The sequence below is a fragment of the Branchiostoma belcheri genome, unplaced genomic scaffold (genome assembly GCF_001625305.1).
Source record: "Branchiostoma belcheri isolate BF01 breed outbred unplaced genomic scaffold, Haploidv18h27 scaffold9, whole genome shotgun sequence".
NCBI classification, from domain to species: Eukaryota; Metazoa; Chordata; class Leptocardii; order Amphioxiformes; family Branchiostomatidae; genus Branchiostoma; species Branchiostoma belcheri.
The window spans coordinates 1,404,231-1,429,701 of record NW_017804575.1 but is presented as its reverse complement, the minus strand read 5'-3'; the positions used below and the strand labels follow the sequence as shown (position 1 = coordinate 1,429,701).

At 42.4% G+C, this 25,471-nt stretch overlaps 1 protein-coding gene across 1 annotated transcript in view; it reads left to right on the top strand.

The window, feature by feature from the left end:
• Positions 1–25,471, top strand: part of LOC109487593 (inverted formin-2-like) — a 38,214-nt gene that overhangs the window by 12,293 nt on the left and 450 nt on the right. The window contains exons 3-4 of the mRNA XM_019791598.1: positions 3,900–4,067; positions 25,337–25,458. Coding sequence (XP_019647157.1) covers positions 3,900–4,067; positions 25,337–25,458 — 290 coding nt within the window. The remainder of the gene's footprint in view (positions 1–3,899; positions 4,068–25,336; positions 25,459–25,471) is intronic.

The window sequence follows — 25,471 nt, the reverse complement described above, 5'->3', positions numbered from 1 at the left end:
AAAACCATTTGTACAATGATTGAAAACTTCTTTTCAGTTGTTTCAGTCCGAAATGAATGTTGTAATAGTAAACTTAACACAATATAGGTATCATTTCTTGTTTAACAAGGTGTATGATGTCAAAATTTGAAAATGTAGGAATCTTGTTTTTTGGCCCGCCTTGTTTTTTTTCGCCCTATCGCATAAGATTTGAAGTCTGCGGAGGATGTCATCCATAAAATTTAATTGCTGTGGCCTAAGACTGCGTTAATGTGATCGTAGAGGTTTTAAACATATGTTATACACGATTTAAAACATGTATGTATATATACCTGACTTAACTTAACTTAACTTAAATGAATTTGTATTGCAATGTTAGCTGAAACTGTATTTTTCTATGAATGCTAATGCCCACGTAAAAACATAATATCTATTTTTAAAACAGGAAACTTTTCACAAGTTTCTTGTCTATCTGCAACACTTTTGTTAGAAAACGTCTACCAGAGTTAACAATAGCCCTGGTCGCCAGAACCTTACAGCTTGAAGTGTTGAGGATTCGGTATATGGGTAGGTTTATTCCATACGTCGACAGAAGTTTTGAGACTTCTTTAAAACTCTAAAAAGCTAGTTAAAAGTACTAGTTAAAAGTACTAGTTAAAAGTACTGGTTAAAAGTACTAGTTAAAAGTACTAGTTATAAGTACTAGTTAAAAGTACTAGTTAAAAGTACTAGTTAAAAGTACTAGTTAAAAGTACTAGTTAAAAGCTTCTAAAAGTACTAGTAAAAAGTACTAGTTAAAAGTACTAGTTAAAAGCTTCTAAAAGTACTAGTTAAAAGTACTAGTTAAAAGCTTCTAAAAGTACTAGTAAAAAGTACTAAGTACTAGTTAAAAGCTTCTAAAAGTACTCTAAAAGTACTAGTTCAACTCCAGAGTAGGGAACAATTTACTAGTTCAATTTTCTTTTCCTTGAACAAAAGAAGACCTAAAAGTAGCACGTCGGTTCTGCACGGTTTCAAACATCCAAACGTCCATAGACATAGAAGCTTTTTAGAGTTTTAACTTAAGTACTAGTCCAGCTAAAGACTTTAAGGTGCTCCAGAGTAGGGACAACTTACTAGTTCAATTTTCTTTTCCTTGAACAAAAGAAGACCTAAAAGTAGCACGTCGGTTCTGCGCCGTTTCAAACGTCCAAACGTCAATAGAGTTTTAAGTACTAGTTCGGCTAAAGACTTTGAGGTGCTCCAGAGTAGGGGACAACTTACTAGTTCAATTTTCTTTTCCTTGAACAAAAGAGGACCTAAAAGTAGCACGTCGGTTCTGCACGGCTGAGAATGTGTAGTACCTTCAACAGGACCATATAAATGGAGTGTTTGAGGTGCCCCAATAACGCTTCCTGTTCCCGGGCGCACCTGTGTTAATGAAGCACCTTGTGAAAATACCTGGGCGTGCTGGGGACAAATAGTTACTTAGTCACCTTCTCCCATCCACAAGCAAGAGGCCGTGTCATTTCAACACAAACACGCGGTAGAGTCACGTCTTTCGCACCGCAAAATATTTGACATTTTTACCACTCAAAGGGGTCAGGGAGGTTTTATATGGGGAATCCTTTTTTCGCGGGAAGGTTTTCAGGAACTTGGGTAAACGTTACGGGGTGGTAAAATGCGTCGGAGACTGGGAAACAGCTACAAGCGAGCACGATCCGTGTGGTTATAAAGTGTGAAGTACTGTTCGGGTGAGGGTCTTTTGACTTCGGGCACAGAAGAGCGAGGCACGGATTTACACCGACAGGAGCTAAAATAGGCTCTATTTAGAGAAAAAAGGTATTTCTTCTTACTTTTTTCTACCTTTTTGTGTAACATTCGTGTCCATAATATCACCAGGGTCCATAATATCGCCACCTTGAGAAAAAGTGTGCTTAAAGATATTTTTACTGCAACATACTTTTGGTATGCACTCCTGCACACCTCAAATGTACATACCTGGGGTATGTTGCAGTAAAAATATCTTTAAGCACACTTTTTCTCAAGGTGGCGATATTATGGACCCTGGTGATATTATGGACACGGATGTTACACCTTTTGTCATTCTCACAGGGGCTACCACGAGATTGCCTGAATTACGAATTGCTGTCAAATTGTAAGGAAAAAAGATGGTTACGTAGCAAAAGAGCAAGAGCACTTACATCAAAACTATTGCAGTGTATATCATTTACCATGAGCACCATTTGATATATCTAAGGCCTAGAATAGGAAATGTAAGGCGAATATAGGTTGCGATTACTATTTTTACCTATTAAATATTACGGAATTTGTTAGGTTGCCTTATAAAGGTTCTTTCTAAGGATTAACCTAAATCTAAAGTTATCGGCAAAGTTTTCAAAAACCTAGGATTACAAACGTACGGGAACTTTGGTGAAGTGTGTAGTACTCTATATGTAGAAAGTGGTGAAATACAAAAATGAGTATAAAATCAGTAGAACACACAAGTCATCAAAAACTCATGATCCAAATGTCTATACATGTATTATTATGTTGATCCTGTAAATACTGCAATTGGCGCTAGGTGGCGATTCTGATATTGTCCGTCCTTTGGTAACTTCAGTACTTCTTGCACCTACCTTTTATTCCAGTCTTCCGTCCCTGTGAAGAAATGATGCACACTTCTATTCAAATTTTGCATTTTCTCTATTTTTGTATGAACATTTTAGCCCCCCCCCCCAAAAAAAAAACAACACAACAACAACCTGATCCCTCCTAAACATTCTTGGTATCGCCCGGAGAATTTATTCCAAACGTCTGACCAAAGAAGGTTTAAAACAGAACCTCCTTGGTCTGACAAATCTCAATCAACAGCCTGTACAAATAGTAAACGCCTTTAGTTTACCAAGTTCGTCCCGAACAACAACACACGTAAGCCTGGTAGCGCTAGCGCTAGCAGACACGCCATGTTCTGACGGTTGACCTTCAGTTACCCTTCAAAAACTAGACCGGTTCTTTAATTTGTATTAGCAGCGAAGCGCGGGACGGGCCGGATTGTCGTCTGCAGATCATGCGCGCAGAGAAGCGGTGTGACACCGGTGTACAGTTCCGTCCGTACGTGCATGATGGCGCATGGGTACGCCGTGTTGGGGAAAAGCTAGTCTACCAGACTCTTTTGTAGGCCGAATAAAAAGGAAATCGGCCTAAAACAATGTAGCTGGCCAGGCCATAGAAGGTCTAGTTTCCCTATATAAAAATCTGTTTATTCAGCCTGAAAAAGGGTCTGGTGGAGACTAGAGAAAAGTAGTCTCTACCAGACTAACTATGCTGGCTATATATAGGAGAATAATTGCCAGGGGAGTTTGGCCGCCTTGTAGGTTTGACAGGCCACGCAGTTCGGAGGGAAAGAAACTACCTCCCCGCGGCCGGACTCCCTTGGCCAATTTTACTCTATTTTTTTTTCCGAATTCTACGATCCGTATTCCCGTAGAATGGCCTGGTGGAGGCTTTTTAGATGTGTTTGCTAGGATGTGGGCGAGTTAGAATTACCTCAAAACGACGTCCTGTTTGTGAACAAGCTTTACCAACAGGAATCCAAGTGTACAACTAATGATTTACAAACAAATTCGAGGCCGTTGAACCAAAGGTCAGGACGACTGGAAAAGGTACATAAACTCCTCATTAGACCAAGGTTACATGTTAGTGACACACTAGTGACAATTCCCATGCAGTTTAGCTGGCTAGAGTAGCTCCAAAAACAATTCGAAGGCAATATGGTAGTCTAAGAAAATAATCATATCATTTGTATTGATATTTGCTATCAATAAGCGATGTCAGATATACTCCCGCCCGCATCCTTGCTCACTAGTAATGATAACATGAGTCATTGACCAGCTAAGCCAATCAACGAAGCGTAAAATTAAATCAATCACTGTTCGCAGGCGACCAAGGACAAACGTCACCGGTTCTGTCTCATCACTGACGAGTTAAAGAAGGCAGAGACTGTGCAGTACAAGACAACACTGCTGGGCTTCATCAACTGTATCATCATCTCTACTGACGGACTGGAGGACCGGGTCAGGATACGGAACGAGTTCATAGGTCAGTCAGTAAGGTCATAGTTTTTTTTTATTCCAACATGTAATCACCAGACGTGGTGACGACACACTCAATTTTCTTCAACTTATATTAATGCCGCCACCAACAGAGGGGACAAATACATGACAGGACAATACTCATTTACACCTGAGCTAAGTGAGGAAAGACGTGTAAAGTGCCTTTCCAAAGGGCACAAGATCGGTGGCATGTCAGGACTCGAACCCGGGACTCTTAGTTCCGAGTCGCGCGCTCTGCCGCTACGCCACACGACCCCACGTCGTGGAACTATTTAAGGTCATAGTTCATACAGTACTAGTAGGCCAGTGTTTGTCAGTGTTTATTCATGATACCTCAAAGCTTTAAAGGCACCCAATGCGGTTTCAGGGCTCCGAATAAGGCAATCTTTAATTTGTGATATTTGACACATAGTGCTTCACATTAGCACATTCGAGTCAGCATTTCATATTTAAGGCATTTAAAACTGCAGAAACAAGCCTCAAGATGAATCCTTTATTTTCTAGGTGGTACCCTAAAATCAACTCAGGGCCATTCCATTATATTATAAACATTTTCCGTCAGAATTTGTGGATTTTCTTACAAGGGTCACTATACGTTGGGATAGTGTGGTTTCAACTCAGTATGTAGATAAGTTGGCTTTAAAAAACGGGGTTTCCAAGCCCTAAAAACTGGATGCCTTTAAAGAAAGAAAAAAAGTTCTTATTTATCTAAGAATTCGTTGAAGAGGTTCATCAGTCATCCTAGCTATCTAAGATTCAATGTTTCTTCATACAAGATTGTGTCTGTATACTGATATACTTTGATAGTTCGTCAACTTTTCATGTTTTAAGTTTTAAGTCAGCTTCACAATAAAACACAATCTTTACACTGACTCCTATCAAACTTAATCAGTGAGCGTAGGAAAATTCTTCGGCATGTTAACAACGGGCATGTGAACAAAATCCTTCAAATTAATCTTGACATCTATTCGCTTTGATATGTATTTATACGTGTTATGATGATGATGATGATGACTGGTTTATTATTCGCAATAAACAAATACAGAGACATACAGATTTAAAAGTCGGTGGCAGCCTAAATGGCTGAATTGTAGACTTTTTTACAATTTAAAATCTTGAGAATATTAACAATTGAGACTTCAATACAAACACTACATATACATAGGAAATACAATATTAAAAGTACGAAAAGCCTGTTCGGCCAGTACAACAACCAGTATTATAAAGCCAGTGTTATAAAGGTTGGCTGATAGTGGCCTATGACGACATCTGTATCACAGTTTGCCTGTCAAGTTCCCGCTCAAAATAACCGTCTTTCTCAGTGACACAACGTTTGATCTCAGGTGAGATCCTGCGCGGTGTCAGTGAAACCAAACGACAGTATGTGTTATCAGATGTCCGCCATGTCAATCAACACCCCCCTCCCCACAGAACGACCCGCGTTTTCACACGGCACTAACATCACGTGACACGCATGTCGTCACCTATTGGTCCATGGATGAGCTCCTGTGTGATAAAAAAAGGCCGTATTGACGTCTCGCACATGTCACATCGATCACACAGGTGTGACGTAAGCTGTTGTGTTGTCAAAACAAGGACGTGTTGTCTAAGGTTTCATACGTGCGTGTGTCGTGCGTAAGCGGAATGATTTTGTTTTCTTTGATGATCTTCAGTTGCACTTCTTTTAGTCGACGTAAACAAAGATCGTGAATAAGAATAAGAATAGAAAGATAAGAAATGCCAGCCAGCATAGGGCAATAGCTAAACTGGAGTGTGTGTGTGTGTGTTTTTTTTTAGAAAAAAAAGTATACGATAGAAAAAATCATCTTCCACGGCTCATATCACGTGTGGTCTCGCGATAACTGCCTACGAGCATACCAATGAAGCCACGTGTCTCTACAGCAAACTGTCTCTGAATGTGAAACTTCCAGCTACCATTTTTGTGACTATGTTCTTGCAATTTGCTCTTTAGTGTGACTGACGTCCGTCAACCACCTTCATCGACGAACAAGGTGTTATACATAAAGAAATAAGAGTAACATTCAATTTATGACATCATGCCTCAATCTGGTTGGTTGATCTCACCACAATCGTACACAGTAGGAAAGCAAACATATAGGGTAGCACTAGTAGTAAAAATAACATGACCAGGCACTTTGCCAACTTGGATACCTGGAAACCAGACCTGTTTTCGGGACCACTATATCATATGCCACCATTTTTTGCGCTAAAATTAGCCGAGCGCTTTGTACTGCGGCGTCTTGTGTGTTATGTAAACTGAAGATCCTTCTCTGTGATGCGGTCAGAACAGGGAGGCATTGTAGTTGATCCGGGGAAGTGTCTGAAAGAAAAAGAAAAAGAAAGGTCCCGTTCCACTCTATCCAGAGCATAGGGGTGGTGCCCATCTCCATTTCCGTAGCCCTTGGGCGACACACAGTTGTGCAAGGCACTACAGCAGGGGGCTAGTCCGCTGGTAGTGCTGTGTGTTTGACCTTCCCGCACTCTTTCTCATATGTACTGAGTGCTAAGCAGAGAAAGAAGTGTGTGTCATTTTAAGGTCTTTGGTATGACCCGGCCGGGGTTTGAACTCACGACCTCCCGGTTACAAAGCGAACACTCTACCAATTGAGCTATTGCACCGGAAGAGTCTGGGCTTATGTTATGTAATGGTTGGGCAAGAGTTGGACAAGATACCCATCAAAGAACACAACAGTACCAAGTTGCAAATTTTTGTATTCACAGTCCTGTAGTGTTACTTCATGTAGTTTTGAACAACTCTTTCCTGTCTGTTCTGAAAACATGATCAAACAGGGTTCGGTGTGATTGTATGTTGGGGGGGGGGGTCTGTAACTATGGTCTTTCCTTTGCCCTTTATCCTCCCTTGTCCAAAGACGCGTGCGACTTTTCCGTGAAAAAGGTCAGCTAGCGGCTGACGTGGTTTCACTGCCTGTAAAGAAAGCACAGCACAGGGTTCGTTTGCTACCCAAAATTCCTTCAGAAGGCTCAGACATGGTCTTGACGTGTTGCAACATTGAATGAGGGAAAATGAGAAAACTTGTACAGTAACACGATCGTTCAACATCATCACTGTAAGGCCCTCCGCGGAGCATCCGGGGGTGTGCTGTCTAATTTGTGAACGGCTTGTCCCTTACCCTGAGTTCGTACACCGTGTCCAGACGTGTGCGCGCCCGGTGTGAAGCCATATACATGATATCCTGCCAAATACATGACTCCAACACTACTTGGGGGTTTCCAATATACCTGAGACAAGGGGTGGGAGGGGTTTAGTCGTGATGTGGGAGACTAAACCTAGCCTATCCCCAATCGTAAGCTTAACGCTAACCCTAATCCTAACCCTAGCCCTAAGCCTAGCCCTAGCCCTAGCCCTAACCCTAGCCCTGGCCCTGGCCCTAAGCCTAGCCCTAGCCCTAGCCCTAGCCCTAGCCCTAGCCCTAGCCCTAGCCCTAGCCCTAGCCCTAGCCCTAGCCCTAGCCCTAGCCCTAGCCCTAGCCCTAGCCCTAGCCCTAGCCCTAGCCCTAGCACCAGCACTAGCCCTAGCACTAGCCCTGGCCCTAGCCCTAGCCCTAACCCTAGCCCTAGCCCTAGCCCTAAGCACCTGACGTCTTACGTATGTGGCAGCTCAAGGATTTGGCTCAACACCGGTGGACCCAACCGCCGGTCGGAAACATCAAAGCCGATAATTGTAAGTGGAGGACGACTTACATTACAAGCCCTGTTGGTCGCCTTGAGAGTTTCCAATTTGTCGGAGCTGGCCTAAGCACACTCGGTGATTAAAAAACTATTGTCGTCCCGAGGGAAGCGCTTTAATCCCCGATCTCGTCGGGAAAAAATCCCAAGTATGTCCGCCCAATCAGCCGCTCACGTGCGGCAACGTGTCGTCCGGAAGATTGGGTTTCCCGCGCTTTTCATTTGTTTCAAATCTACCCGCCAATTAAGTTACCTCCCGCGGATTGCAAAACGTTGCGCTGCCATGGCAACAGACTCATGGACTGGATCAGACGACATTTTTTGGTCAGTATTTCACGACATTTTGGTCAGTATCTCACGACATTTTGGTCAGTATTTCACGACATTTTGGTCAGTATTTCACGACATTTTGGTCAGTATTTCACGACATTTTGGTCAGTATTTCATGACATTTTGGTCAGTATCTCACAACATTTTGGTCAGTATTTCACGATTTTTTTTAGTACAGGAGCCAATCGTTCAACCCGTACATAAAAAATATATATTTTTGTAGAGGGGGTCCTTCTGAATCAAAAATGATGATTTTTTTTTTGCTCAAATTGTGGTATCATGTACTAGCGCTAATTAAAGGTGCACAGGTGTAAAAATGCATATTTCTAAGGAGGGACCAAAATCTAAGCATGAACATTTTTTCCTGAATATTGCAACACTAGTAAACCTTGCGCCTGGAACGTAACGCTGAATGCATCTTTTACAAAATCGACGACGTTAAACATGGCTTATGAAAGTGACGTCACCCACCAATGACGACACGGCTCCCCGTGCGTGGGTCAAATGCCTTCGTCAAATTAGTTTCTCACGGTGACCAGGCGGCAGCTTTACACACACGACCAGACCAGGACCACATCACACGCAGACTGTACACACACTGTGTTCCCTCCCGCGTCTGGTTTCAACACAGCCGTGTTTACAGTTTATAAAAACCGTGTCGTGAGATCGACCGAAAGTACTGCCGTACGAGACGACGATTGAATGAAGATCAACTCTTTGGCTTTAGACTGGAAGGCGCTTTACGTGAGTCCGTACTTCTATCAAATTATCTGCTCCGCTCCCACAGTTAAAAACCTTACATTGTACAGACGGTAATCACACACCTTACATCACAGCCTGTCAAAGGTACCTTTTAATAATGGGGTGCAAGTTAGCTAGTTTACTTCAAAAAGACGTAATTATATGATGGCTAATTTGGCTATCTACATGCCATAATTCAAGAGTTGAATGCATAGAAATGTGTAATTTTGTAGTTTAAACTGTTGGTACAGAAAGGTCTGCCCTCCTTACGTTATTAGCCTGTGAAGTTTATCTAAATGGAGTCTTAGTCTAGTTCTCACGACTGTTTTCTGTTTCCAGTTATATTTTTTACTACATGCCATAATTCAAGAGTTGAATGCATAAAAATGTGTAATTTTGTAGTTTAAACTCTTGGTACAGAAAAGTCTACTCCCCTTGCGTTATTACCCTGTGAAGTTTATCTAAATGGAGACTTAGTCTAGTTCTCACGACTGTTTTCTGCTTCCAGTTATAATCTTTACTACATGCCATAATTCAAGAGTTGAATGCATAGTAATGTGTAATTTTGTAGTTTAAACTCTTGGCACAGAAAAGTCTGCCCTCCTTGCGTTATTAGCCTGTGAAGTTTATCTAAATGGAGACTTAGTCTAGTTCTCACGACTGTTTTCGCTTCTAGTTATGATAATCCGTATTAGGATGTCATCGTTTTCACTGGCGTTGGTTTTGCGAAAGTTTACAAACAGGCTCACCGATGCGTGGATGATACCCAAATCTTGTTTTGTTACTATGAGAGCGATATTAACTCTGGCCAACATGGTACTACCGGTGCAAAACTAGCTTTGTAACCGGGAGGTCGTGAGTTCAAACCCCGGCCGGGTCATACCAAAGATCTTTAAAAAAATGGTACACACTTCTTTCTCTGCTTAGCACTCAGCACATATGAGAAAAGAATCTTGCGTTTTTTGTGATAGACCTTTTGGTAAAAAAATGGGTTAGAGGGGGTGCTAGCACATTTTTTTTACCAAAAGATAAATTTGTGATAGACCTTTTGGTAAAAAAATGGGTTAGCTAGGGGGTGCTAACACATTTTTTTACCAATAGCTAAAAGGTATGGCATGATTTTATGGTAAAAAAAATGAGTCATTGCTTGCAATCTTTAGCACATGTCAATGCAGTTAGCACGCTTTTCCAAGACAATTTCTTGTTGGTAGCAAATAAATGGGAAAAATAACCAAGCCTAGTTTTTGGAGCGGATAGCCAGAAAATGTTACGCTTTTCTCTCCCAACATCTGCTTGGAGATGTGACTCCCCTGTCTAATTTTCCCACGCACGAGCTTGGCGACACACCACTACGTCTATTACATCAGCGTCCTTTGACCTTCTGACATTTGTTAAGAGGCAGTGCAGCGTTTACCTGTCAGTGATTACGAGCGTACCCAACTCTCAGCCCCAGGCGGGCCGCTCATGTAGAACACCCGCATAGAGACTTGGGTTCAACCGTTCGTCACTGCAAACTCATGTGCGTCAATAGAGAAGTTATTGGATCATCATTTGGTATCGTGATTTGATTTGATTGAAATTGCAACAGGGCAATACACGCGGAACAGAGGCAGCTGTTGCTGGTGCTGTGTCCCGCACATAGAAACGAATACTGGACAGACAATACTCATTTTCACTTCAGTTTAGTGGGAAAAGTCGTGTAAAGTGCCTTTTCCAAGGGCACAAGATCGGTGGCATGTCAGGACTCGAACCCGGGACCTCTTGATTCCGAGTCGCGCACGCTGCCGTTGCGCCACACGACCCCACAATTTGATTTGATATCAGACTTATCAAGAGGGCTCGAAAGGAATCAAACAATGTTACACGACTAAGATATGGTTGTGATATACACTATATGCAGAGAATCTTTTTTAATAAGTCATTATTTGCACAATCATGCCCGGAGGCTAATTGCTTAATTTACAGAGTCCTATACGGTACAACACAGTAATAGGAAACAGACAACTACTGTGTGGAAAATACTTCTACTTCTACTACTACGCTTGCTATTATGAGGTTTGACTTCTTCTTTAATTTGAAGGATAATGAATAGACGAAATCCTAATGTATTTTGCATAGCAGAACCATTTAAGGTCGTGTGTTCGCGTATTTAAGGTGTCCTCCCTGGCTAATTTGGCATTTTCACTTTCCATCGTTTTCTCACAAACAAATGTAGAAAGAACTGTAGTTGTACTGAATATTGATACCTGGGTACAAAAGGGTTATGAATATGATTTTATGGACCATATGGATGACGTCATCACATTATATTGCCCCAAATGTAATTATCTTTAAAGTTATAATATAGCACTTTGGTACAAGTAACTGAAATAAGAATATGATTTTCATGTGCATAATGGTCAAAGCTAAAAACGTACGTTTGCACAAATTGATATCTACTAATTATCCGTAGTTATTAGAGAATAACTAGATTTTAATTAGGCAATTAGGTTATTTTCTAATAACTACGGATAATTAGTAGATATCAATTGATGACATCATCCATATGGTCCATAAAATCATATTCATAACCCTTTTGTACCCAGGTATCAATATTCAGTACAACTAAAGTTCTTTCTACATTTGTTTGTGACAAAACAATGAAAAGTTTAAAATGTAAAATTAGCCAGGGAGGACACCTTAAGGATGACATTTCGTCTGTTTTCAAACGTTGTGTCGTAAAAAAATATCGTCTGAATAGGGCAAAATTCTGTTGACAAGTTGACCAAACATTGTTGACACGTTGGGCACAATAAAATTGTGACAAAAAGCGCGCAGTGCGTTCTACCGACATGCTGTCTGATAGTAAGGCGATGTTGATTTGATTACATGGATGACATCCTCTGGGAACCCCAAAACTGATGTGAAAATGTTTGGCCAAAAAAAAGTTGCTTTCAATATGAAATCTACGTAGTTTTGAAGGTTGAACAAATGACACAGAGTATGGTTTGGCGAATGATTTAGTCTTCAAATTCATTTTTTACATTTACGTCTTTTTCGTTTGATTTTGGCAATCTACGACATTGGTATCATTTTCCAGTGTTTTTTTTTTCAACTTACGGTATATATTTGCTCATTTTGTAACTGTCTTGTACGATTTACGGTATCTTTGAAAACTTTTTTTGTTATTTTGGAAACGGCTGAAAATTCATGCGCGTGTGGATGTCATCCATATAATCAAATCAACATGGCCTAACGTTAAATTACTACTTTTCGTATGAAAATGAATGTAGAATAATCATTTCCTGGTTATGGTTGTCGGATATGTAATGAGGTATCTGCGCTGTTGTCGTTTGGAAACTTCTTGAAGTCATTTCCCTCCAGTTCCTCATGACGTCATACCCATGGACGCTCGGTCGTCCGAAACAAAATGGCGGCTGGTGATAAACCTCTGTGGAAACAAGTCGGTCAAAAGGGAAGACATAAAAAGTCCTGAGCAAATATTGGCCAGATGTCAAACTGTCGTGCTACCAGTTGACGCAGATTGTTCGGTATCCAAGAAGCGTAGAGTAAAGACTGTTTTCGTTCTACTATAGTATCTCCATAATTAGAACGAGGTACCCGCCCTGTGTAAAGTTGCCAGCTATTGTTGTTTGGCACTTTTCAATGGTCGGCGATAACAACATTATCCAGATCGGAAACAGGAGATGAGGTCAGATGAGGCCACATTCGAAAGAAAGTAGTTCTCTCCCACTGATTAATTCCCATATACTTACCGAAAATAGAATTGTTTAAACATATTATGACATCCAAGCACTACGATGTAAATGAAAAACTATGTAAATTTGTCCATACATGTTTCAAAAAGAGAGAAGAGATCCTGTAGACAGATCTTGTAGATACATCCTGTAGATAGAGACGTAGCACAGAAATGTAACACCTGTTTCTTCTACACTTGTAGCCAAGTTATCTAACTTAGCGCATTTGGCTCATGAATATGCAATAAAGTTCATTGTCATTGTCATATTTCCTGAAAAACTTCATTTCGACTAGGCGTTAAGACTTTGTTTAATTCTAATTATCCTCTACGTTTGAAAGAAATTTCAAAAGATGTGGAAATTCAGACTATCTTTGTTGTGTGTGATGATATATGAATCTTTATTTGCATGTTCGTGCCCATGGGGCTAATGCATACATCAGAGTGTAATGTTACATGTACATCATACTGAGTAACATGATACATAGAATACAAGGATAACAGAATAACGTAAAAGTCTTAACAACTTAATATTAAGGCCACAGCAAGTACATTTTATGGATGACATCCTCCGCAGACTCCAAATCTAATGCGAGCGGGCGAAAACAAAACAAGGCGGGCCGAAAAAAACAAGGCTCATACAATTTAAAATTTTGACTCAATCATTGTACACATGGTTTTGATTCAGTGGGTACATCACATATACACAGTCAGCATCACATATCACTGCATCAAAGTAAGAAACAAAACATTAAATCAGAGCCTTTTCTTGTCTCCTCTCTTCATAGTTATCTGTCATCCACCTTCCAGCATGACAACAGACATTTTTGTCCATTTTCGGCTTGTTGACCACTGTCAGAAGGCAACAAAATTTCTTGTTTTTTTCCCAAAATCAGGCGAAAATTAATGCGCGTGTTGATGTCATCCATAAAATTTACCTGCTGTGGCCTAATGTTCCTATCATAAGTTCACAGTGTATGTTGAACCGTGCTGGTGAGTACGTAGTCACCACGTAAAACGAAATCTCTGTAAGATTGAGTCACTCAGTAACGGAGGTTTTCTAGGTCATATAATGTAGAATAAACAGCCAATATCACGTTGCTATCAACGTTACATACATAGAAATCGCCAAACCGAAGAAAGGAATTCACTGAGCCCACCGAAATGTTTAACAAGTCTACACGTTACGTACAACAGCACAGGCCAACTTGTCCTAACACCGAACCCGCCATCTTTGTCTGTGCGGACATGTTTGCTGTGCCCTTGAAATCATGACAGGAGGGAACAAAAGAGCTTCCTGTAGGACGACAGCTTTCACACCTTACCTTCCACCTGCAGGTGTGAGGTAGAAAACACCTGGTTTTAATAACAGCATACATCAACCAAGGTCTTAAAATAATGATTGAAATTAATCTTTTAGATAGTAGTTAGGCCACACCGTCTTAATTTTATGGATGACATCGATTTTCGCCTGTTCCTAAAAAAAAGAAGAAAAAAACGAGACTCTATAGCCTGGCTCTAGGCCTTTGTAGTCCATGGTAGTTATCGACAATACAGAGCTGGGCACCCAGGCTACCGAAGCTCCACGACTCAAGAACTCATACGTGCAGTGCCGATTCATAAATTCCGCAAAAAGCCCGCATGTGCCGGCTTATCGTATACGTCGCTGTGTACTGCCGCAAAGTCACAATACCAGCTTTGTATTCCTGTGATTTAGTAGCATTTTTATTTTTGACCGGATTTTTTTATTTGCCCGCGCGCACCAGTTTGGGGGTCTTCAGAGGATGTCATCCATAAAATTAAGTCGGTGTGGCCTTAATCTGACAGCAGCGAAGCTAGTAGCCTGGGTACCATCCCCAGTAGTATATTCGCAAACTCTATAACTGGTTATAGAGTTTGCGAATATACTACTGGGGATGGTACCCAGGCTAGTTATAGAGTTTGCGAATATACTACTGGGGATGGTACCCAGGCTACGAAGCTAGAGGCTTCAGTGTTCTATTCCGTTTCCTGTCGCAACCTGGTAATTATAGAATAATGGTAATATCAGCCGTGTGAACAAGGACAGGGGGAAGAGGAACTAGTGTTAGGGGTACTTATGATGGATTTCTGTAATTTCTGCTTCCTCCTTATGGCTTGCATGTATGCCCCCTTCATTTAAACTCTGAAAGGCACTGCTACAGACCACACCACCGAAAATAAAAGAACGGACATTGCCAAAATAGCTCATAAAGTGCCGAGTCATCTTGCATTGTACTAGTCGACTACCGTTTTTTTAAATCCAACATTTATTACAAGAATGACAACTTTTTTATGCCGCCATCAACGCAGACAAACGCATGAACGTACAACAGACATACCCGTTTTCAACTGAGTAAAATGAGGAAATTCGTGTAAAGTGCCTTTTCTAAGAGCACAAGATAGGTGGCATGGCAGGAATCGAACTCGGACCCTCTTGGTTCCGAGCCGAACGTTCTGTCGTTCCGCCACACCACCCTAGCCTCTACCAGGCTTCGGGAGGCGGCTGGAAAGAGTAGAAATCGGCCAAATAGAGAGATAACATGCTGAGGTGCGGCAAATTGTTCTCTAAGCGCGGACCAACTCCCTCAGCATGTTATCTCTCTATTTGGCCGATTTCTACTCTTTCCAGCCGCCTCCCGAAGCCTGGTAGAGGCTATGGTGGTGTGGCGGAACGACAGAGCGTTAGGCTCGGAACCAAGAGGTCCCGACTTCAATTCCTGCCTGGTAGAGGCTAACACCACCCCACTACCGGTTGTTTTCGAGTGTCAGTCCCATCCCTACACCAAACGACCTTGCACTTCATCTCTTGTTGATCAACCAATCAGAGTTCGCCTTTGCCCTAGTACGTGTACGTGCTTTTCCTTGGTCTGTAACCCGAATCTCTCCGTGGTGCCCATGTCGATTGTGAGACGACTACCTCATCCTTGTGGCATGCGTGTGTAACAGTTGTATTGACACAAGGGCACAGGTCTGATCTTGCACATTTAGCTCCTGGGTACTTTTGTATTTCGTTCGCAAGGAGAAACCGGATTCTATGCTTCGCACGTTTAGCTAGGGCCACACCAATTTAATTTCTTGGTTAACGGATTTTTCTAGAAAAATAATGGAGCGGGCGAGCGAAAAAATAATAAAAACAGGCCTAGGCATCCTATTATGGCCCAAAATGGTATGATAGGAGCCATGAAGTCAACACACCAGGCTGGTTCAAAATTTGAACAATGAATTTTGAACTTTTAATGATACCACTGCATTGAAAGATGGAATAACTGTAACAACTAGGAAGAAAGGGACTGTTTTCAACTGTTCAGGGCAAAATATGGGCATTTTGCTGTTGATTCTGATTTTTTTTTTTTGCAAATCAGAAAAAAATGAAGCGGGCGAATCCGTTAAACAAGAAATTAAATTGGTGTGGCGTAGGTACCTTTTGCATTTTGTTCGGGAAAAATTAAATCTGTATTTTGCATGCTTGTCTGATGCCGTCAGTTTTATAAAATACATACAATCGTAACAAAACAACAACTTTCTGGTGGCTCTAGAAGTAAGAAAAGAAGAAAAACTTCCATCACATATTTTCGATCGCTTCAAGGCCACCACACTAAGAAAAAGGCCACCACACCAAGAAAAATATGCGGGACACAGTTCTGCCTTATCTCCACCTTTTATTCCTCAGAGCTTGCTCTTTCCTGCGTCCGAGACGCGAGACAGAACACTGCTTGTGTCTGCGAAGTCGGACATCCTATCCCAAACACCTGTACCTGACCCGTGAAGTTTACCACACTTTCTTACCCCCCGACTTAAAGACAACCACAGGAGTGAAGATTTCTGCACATCCGGCCCTTGGAGAGCCAAGACGCCTTGGCATTAGCCTCCTTCGCAGACTTGTTGGGTGGCGGCATTATTTTTTCGGTGAGCGACGCGAGTTATGCCGCGGAGGGACGATTTTGCCGCCGAGGGAGTTTTTGCCTTGGAGAGAAGGTTTCCCGCTCCAACACGTGCACCTTCTCTCCATGGCAAAACTCCCTCGGCGGCAAAATCGTCCCTCCGCGGCATAACTCGCGTCGCCCACCGACAAAATAGTGGGGTCGTGTAGCGTAGTGGCAGAGTGCGCGACTCGGAACCTAGAGGTCCCGGGTTCGAGTCCTGACATGCCACCGATCTTGTGCCCTTGGGAAAGGCACTTTACACGACTTTCCTCACTTCGCTCAGGTGAAAATGAGTATTGTCCTGTCATGTATTTGTCCCCAGTGTTGGTGGCGGCATTAATATAAGTTGATAAAACTTGAGTGTGCCGTCACCACGTCTTGTGATTACATGTTGGAATAAAAAATAATAATAATGCCGCCGCCCAACAAGTCTGCGGAAGGAGGCTACCTTGGCATACCGACACCGTCTCCTTCAGGAGCTATCGGTCCATGATAGGTAGTTCTTATCTAGATGAAACAAAGGCGTTCCTCATTGGGGCACACCTGGGCGCGAGTTAGTAGGCTGTTAGATTGCGCCCACTTCGCCACACTCTTGGTGACAGCACGTAGGACTATTGTACGGGCTTCTGCTGTCACCCTGATGCGGTCACGCGCCTGAAGGGCCCCTCAACATCACCCGACACACTGTCTTTACACACTTCACACCCACGATATCAACCATATTTCACGGACATTTTATCGAAAACAAGAATTCGGAGATCTCATACCTCCATGAAATATGTAACGTTTATGTAAATGTTTTTTTTTGGTGGGGGATTTGTCTCATTGATTATGAAAATAAGGTCATGATTACGATGATCTAGTTAAATTTATGGTTTTGTAAACTCAAATTACAATATTTTGCTTGTGAAATTCCTATCTTTGGGCAATATTTCAAGTTAACATGTACTAAGGTCAGCCACCAGGAGGCCCATGTTTGACCTTGACCTTTGTCTTCCTGCGACCTACCAACATACCAAATATCATCACAATCCATAAAGGCGTTCTGAAGTTATGCTGACTACAAATGTGCGGAAACACAAACACACAGACAGACAGACACACAAACATACACACAGACAGACAGACATGCCAAAAACAATAAAAAAGGCCTTGACATCCACAGAAGAGGTGTTGTCAGATTATTTCACCCTCCCAGTCTAGTCAATACTCCATAATCCCACAAAGTACATGGATTTATATTCTCTTTCACTACAAAGATTATTCTGTGCGTAACTGGCAACAACACCACCTCCGACCCCACCTTCCTTCCCTCAGACACCTTTAGTCACTGTAAACTCGGCTTTAACGTAACAATACAGACTCCTCCTGTCGATGTGTGTGTGAAAGAAAAACTTGGGCCGGGCTTCCGAGATCCTGGATGATATCCTAAGCGGACATGACAATAAGAAAATTATGGTTCTCTACTATAATTTTGAAGGTAGAGGAAATATCTATTAACTGTGTCGTCTGATACAATTGACTGGGCTGGTTCCGGAACCACCTGTGCTGAAACTGAGTGTTTCTCTACTTCTAGAAAGCGTTGGGAGCAAACGCATTGAGTTTTAAAGATAAAAGCACGCATACTGTACTGACTATGTGGTTAGAATCACTAGATGTTGCCAACTGTGGACAACGGGTAGCCTCTTCAGTCACGACCTTTGACCCATTTGTACACCTGATATCCCTCATAGTACACTTTTTCCCGGCAGGACGCTTAACGTCGTTTGGGGTGCTCTACATGTAGCATTCAAACTTTACAATATTTTGTGTGCACAAGTTATGTACGTAGTGAGTTTTGTGATTAGAAAATCCGATGTAGTCAATGTTTGGGCTGTATTGTAGGCAACCAATCTTCATAAAATCTTGCCCCGAGCAAGGACTGGTCCCGTAGCTTGGTTACTGGTAGAGCGAACAAGTACAATATTCTGGATAATGGATAATTATACCCTTGGCTAGAAGGCTACACTGGTAACAGAGGAACGATTGGGTTTGACACAGACGGCCCAAAGCCTCGCCCTTGGCGGTTCTTCTTCGGATAACGTGAGGCACACCTGGATAGACGTGCTGTAACAACTCCCATAGAATATGGTTTTAAAATATAATATTTGACGCCTTCGCGGGCACACAAGGAGCTTCCAAGACCGGGTGAAGACGGCTAATGATTCAAACTTAGAAGCGGCAGGTGTGGGATCTTCTTCACGTAAGTCCCTGTTGTGTCTTTGTGAGCTACAAGTGTAACAATAGCCCTTTGTTAATTCAACGTTCACCTTTCTCGCCAATAACTGGAAACCTTTTGAAGTGATCTTTTGGATAGCCACAATTACATCAATAGATTTTGCTGACAACATCTAGTTTGTGATTTCTATCAGGTAATACGAAGAGTGGGGTTCAATGTCTGTTCTAAAATAAGTTAAGCAGGTTATCTCATCCTGAAGATTACATGGTCTGTCCCTATAATTGTCTGGTCTGAACTCGCTGTAGTGAAAGAGAAATGTCACTTAAGCCACTTAGGTGATCTCATTTGGTAATTAGTAGCTGTTTACTTCGTATCGTGCTTCTAGATCTAAACTAATTAACAAAACACACGTACGGAGACCTTCTACTGGGTACTGGGATGAAGTCTTATCTTATCTCTGAGTAAGTACTGATGCTTCCTTATTACAGATTACTGTCATGATAATACACGTTATCATTATGTCGTAAAGAAGATGACACAGCGTCGTGCTTTGAATAGAAACATCGTTAAGAAGGCGAGAAACCATTTCAATAAAGGAAATGATGACAACCACTACATGTAAAAAGAGGGGGATTTGGTGCAATCAAGGCCGAATGATTTTAGTTGCTTCTTAAGAAGACTTGCCTCTCTGGGATTACGATTTTTTTGTGGCTGTAGTTCATTTCGTGAGAAAAACATTTTATTTTGGTATACATTTTGACACAAGCTATAGTGTGGATATTAAGTTCCCTTTATTAGTGGTAACCTATAATTTTAAAACCCTGGTTTTTGTAAAGCTTTATAATATAGAACTGCTAGCATTCTTACGTTACATAACCATATACTAACACTTTTTCAATTGGTTTCATTGGGTCTTTGAAAATATCTCTTTCCTATCTAGAATTACGATTTTTGTGACAGTAGTTATCTTTTTAGGGAAAGATTTTGATACAAATTATATAGTAAGGATAAGTTCCCTTTATTAGTGGCAACCTATAATTTTTCAACCCTGCTTGATTAAACTTTAAAACTGCTATTATTCTTATGAAAACCAAACAAGTTACGTAACCATACATAGACACTTTTTTTTCAATTGGTCAACCATTGGGTCTTTAAAAATATAAGAGTTTCGCCCCCCTCCCCTACATTCTGACCCGCCACGTACGTACTACATGCATGTGTCCACGTTGGTTCTTGCCTGGGGCTGAGTTGGTCAGGCCGAGAGAATCCTGTTGTGAGGCCGGTCACCACACGCCGTGGATAGCCAGACATGATGTAACAGTGTTAATAGGCTCATGAACAGCCTTAGCTTTTTCACACACGGAGTATGCAACAAGATGTCCAGTGGTAAAAGCACTTTCTTCAGTGTTTTGCATTATTGTAGAATGTCAATTTTTTTTCTGGACCACTAAGTATCTGATACCAGCCCAGAAAAGAACGAGAAACAGTCATGCCTTCAAATATCAGAGTTATCAGCCAAGAATTGAGGTGTTCAAAAACTCGTATTTCCCCAGAACTGTCGTAGACTGGAACTCGTTGCCACCAAGCACAGTAGGGGCATCATCACTGGAAAGCTTTTCTGAAAAAAAAACATGTCACTCATAAATTTTAGGAGCTGACACTTAGACTATGGCTCATGCACGCGTCTGTTCCGAGAAAGTCATCTAGTTTTACCTGCCCCCCTTCTATAATACGAAGTCTTGTACTGACATAGGTGCCCCGTGCCAGTTACAAAATGCCTGCTACGTTTACTCAGTTGTTTCTAGCTGGTTGGAAAACCATGTCACTTATAAATTTTAGGAGCTTACACTTAGACGATGTCTCATGCACGCGTCTGACCCGAGATAGTTATCTACTTTTCCCTGCCCCCCCCCCTCTATAATACGAAGTCTTGTACTGACATAGGTGCCCCGTGCCAGTTACAAGATGCTTGTTACGTTTACACACACGTCTTAAGTTGAAAGCGCTGTTTGTCATCACATCCATCAATCCTGTAGAGTGGCCTCAGTTCTCTTTTCAGACGACTTTATCTTGACCTATGACGTCAGACGCTATCGACTGCGCCATATTGATTGACTCTCTTGTTGTTGTGACATAGCCGCTAAGTTGGTATCCAGTCTATCGTTGTTGGGTGGGTTTTTCTTCGGGGCTGCTGAAGCTCTTCCCCGCCCGAATGAGCTAGTTTCCCCCGGTAGATTTTTACGGCGGGAGTTTCATTAGTGAAATCAACTCCCGGCGTGCCAAACTTTTTTTTTGCCACGGTAAAACTTCTACCGGGCGGTCTGTTGTACTGGGCGGGGGGAAACTATTAAAGCCCCGAAGACAACCTGCCCCAGCCACGATAGACTGGGTATACCAGGTTACATGTAGCCACAGGCAGTGATGAGCGTCCCTCGAGTCGTTGGGGGGCTATTTTTCCCCACAGTCTTTATCTTATTGCAGCTCTTCGCCGTCTCCTAGACACAAGACGTAGTCTACGTTTTAACTTACACTTAACGAAGTGTCGGTAAAGAGGCCGAGTCGTATATATCCTCCTTTTCTTGACATTTTTACACTTCTTGAGTTCCTCAAAGCGAATCACGTCTGAGGGTTGTGTCCTTGGCCTTGTGCCAGAGTGGTAGTACTAGATGAAGGGTTGTAGACAACTCATTTATCACATAGAATCGTGTCCCAGATAACACATACCAAGTTGTATATGGTTTTATATCAATCAAGCCCAATACCTCGGAATACCTAAACAATAAAACAAGCATGATATTGATAAGAAAGTAGTATATATCAGACAAGCTGTCTGTTTTGTTAAGCAATTAGTCAGGCGATAAATCAGTGTCCAAAGTGTGACCCCGACGGTCTACCCTTCAGCCTATCCCCGGGACTTACTGTTATACTAACGTCACCTTCAACTGTACTGAGTCGAAGTGATGCAACAACAATGTCTGTGGCACCTCTAGTCTGGTCTCCACCAGACTTCTTTTGCGGGCTGAATAAATCGTAGAAATCGGCCTAAAACGGGTATTATTTGGCCAGAGAAGGTAGCCGGCCAGAGAAGCTCCATTTCCCCGCCAAGCTACCTTGTCTGGCCAATTAATACCCTTTTTAGGCCGATTTCTACGATTTATTCAGCCCGCAAAAGAAGTCTGCTGGTGGAAACTACCTCTAGTCATCTGTGGCCACCTGTGCATGTCTCCGGGCGGCTGGGAGTTTTGATACTGCGTTTTGTAGAATTTCTAACACGTTCTTTTGCCGGTCATCCTACAACCTTCCGCTCAGAGAAGGTTTGTACCAGCCACGGATCCGTTAAAAGTTCTGCAAAACGCAGTACCAAAACTCCTAGTCTCCACCAGACTTCTTTCGTGGGCAAATGGAGCTTCTCTGTCCGGCTACCTTCTCTGTCCGGCTACCTTCTCTGTCCGGCTACCTTCTCTGGCCGGCTACCTTCTCTGTCCGGCTACCTTCTCTGGCCGGCTATCTCTGGTCGGCTACCTTCTCTGGTCCGGCTACCTTCTCTGGCCGGCTACCTTCTCTGGTCGGCTACCTTCTCTGGCCGGCTACCTTCTCTGGCCGGCTACCTTCTCTGGCCGGCTACCTTCTCTGGCCGGCTACCTTCTCTGGCCAATTAATACCCCTTTTAGGCCGATTTCTACGATTTATTCAGCCCGCAAAAGAAGTCTGGTGGAGACTACAAAACTCCCACCAGCCCAGAGGCCTGCACAGGAGGTCATCTGTTTCAAGAACAGTACAAAACTCCTACAATAAGCTATGAGGAAACACATGTTTTGGTGTTTTTAAGTCATGCCGCTACGTGTAACAAAAGTAATTCAAGCCTGCTCTAATCAGTACAAATCTGTCCTACCGGTAGGACGAGTTTTTGCGAGGGTAAAAATAAGGTGGGTCTGATGAGAAAACCAACCTTTCTATTATCTCTTCACTTCGCCCACGGTGTCTATATCAAAGGGCACGGATAGGTGCGTCTTTGTGACATCATTTATCATAGGGATTGACGCATGATCATTATCCTGTTTAAGGCCACACTGACTTGATTTTATGAATGACATCCTCTGAAGACCCCCAAACTAGTGCGCGCAGGCGAATAAAATAAAAATCCGGCCAAAAATAAAAATGCTACTAAACCACAGGAATGCAAAGGCAAAGCTGGTATTGTGAATTTGCGGCAGAACATAGCAGCATACTAGTATACGACAAGACGGCACATGTTGGCTTTTTTGGGGATTTATGAATCGACACTGTACGTATGTACTGAGGTCTTGAGTCGTGGAGCTTCGGTAGCCTGGGTGCCATCCTCCAGAGTTACCACCTCTGCATTGTCGCTAACTGTCATGGACTACCCAGGCCTAGAGCCAGGCCAGAGCCTCGGAGGACGTGATCTTTTTTTTTTTTGGAGAACAGGCTAAAATCAATGCACGCGCGGATGTCATCCATAAAATTAAATCGGTATGCCTTAGGTCAGAGGTGACTCCCCGTGTCGTCTGCAGCACGACTACACAGATATGTCCGCACGGTGGTCGATATCACCATGGGGACGAGAGCTGTGGAGAACCTCGTCAAGGCCTGTGGTGTTCTCTGTCCCCGGGCAGGCGTGAAGGTTGAAGAAGGGCGGTCCTCTTTTTAATTTCATTTTATTTTATTCACTTAGATTATGTGAGCATTGGACAGAAGCACGTAATGTGGTTTTAAAGGCATCAAATGCGATTTTATGGCAGCAAACATGGAAATGTTACGAATAAGGCAATCTTTGTCGTATTCGTATTCACACATACTGCCCCACATTAGCACATTTGAGTCAGTACTTTAAACCTTTACAACTGCAGAAACAAGCCCCAAGATGAGTCCTTTATTTTCTGGTTGGTACCCCAAAAACCAGCCAAGGGCCCTTCCAGCAACCATTTTCGTCAGAATTTTGGGAATTCTTGCTCCATGAGTGTCAATATACATTGGGCAGTGTGGTTTCAACTCAATATGTAGATAAACGACTAGAATATTGACTTTAAAAAATTGGGTTTCCAAGCCCAAAAAACTGCACTGGATGCACTGGATGATTATTTGCTCATTAAAGATAAAAAACACAAATACAAGGTCGTGGTAAGAAATACAAAACGTATAATGGACATAAACTGAAAATGGCCTTTTTATCGCTATTTTTAAGTTTCTGTTTTTCCTTTGCAAGTAGTGACTAGATTGGATGCTTGTCCTTGTGCTTGTCCAACTTTGGGGACGAATTGGAAAAGAACCACGTAGTGGGTACGACGAAAGTTTTGTTTTGACGCATCGGACTTTTATGTTTACTGTATGTTGTCCGCTCTTGTCCTACTGTATGTAACAATGTCTTGTGTAATTTTGCTGGCCCCCTTGGAAAACAGCTAATGTAAGCTGAATGGGGCTACCCAGCCGTCTTATGATGAATTAAATAAATAAATAAAGTTGTTTTTGTGAAAAGATACCCAAAAGGACACGCCAGAAGAACGAAATCCGTATTTTCCATGGATTCGTTTAATATTTTGTCAGATTTGCATTATAATTTTGCCCGTAGCAAGCGATATCTTTTCCCACACACCATTTGTAAACTATAGACGGGATGTCATCCCTAAATATGCAAATGTGACCTTCTGCGGTAGTGTTTTGCACAATATATCTACACTACACTTTTCACACAGGCGCAGTACGTTCTGACGACGTTCTGCCCATTCTGTGTTGATGATTCGACCCATCATCATCATCATCGTCACTATCATTTTGATAACGGAGTGATAAAATATTGTCTTCAAATTCTATACCCTACGTCGGTTGTCATTTTGCTGCCCGAATTAATTTTATTAGCAATTCAGTTTGGCCATTTTTCCATCTGATGATCATAATTAATGATAGACTAATGCGGAACAATTGCAACTTCAAGTTCGGGTTTCTCCGCTCTCGCAGTCTCGTTTTATTCTCGCGAGATGTGGAAAAAAGGTGACGTCATTTCTTCTCGCAAAGCCGGGGGCTAAAGTTTACAGTCCATAGGACCATCACAAAGTTTGTTTGCAAATAAAAGCACGGTAGTACAATTGCTAGTAGAAAAACAGCCCAATTGGCTGCTACTTCAGCTGCTTCCTGTGTAAAAATGGCAATTAGTGAACTTGTTGTCACAATACCGGCAAAAATACGCTTCCCCCGACCCTCAGTTACAACTAGCCTCTACCAGGCACCGCGGATCGCTGGAAAAATAGTAGAAATTGGCCGAAATAAAGGGATAGTAAAACCAGAGAAGATCCAGGGCCATAGAAGCTCCAATTTGCGACCCACGGAGCTTCTATGGCCGGCTGGATCTTCTCTGGTATACTATCCCTTTATTTCAGCCAATTTCTACTATTTTTCCAGCGATCCGCGGAGCCTGGTAGAGGCTAGCCATGGCGCCATTGGTTAGCGACTGAGAACAGGGTCTAACTAAGGACACTCTGATAGAACGTCCTTGGTCTGAGTCTTTTCTTAATCATTATCATATTTCTATATGATTGTGTTAACCTTTACATATGTCCATATGTCTGTTCAGGTGGTGATAGCGTTCCTGTCCATATTCGGGAACACCCTGGTGTGCGTGGCCGTCCTGCGGGGCCGGCGACTCCGCACGCCGAGCAACCTGCTGGTCGTGTCCCGGCGGTCGCCGACATCTGCGTGGGTCTCTTCG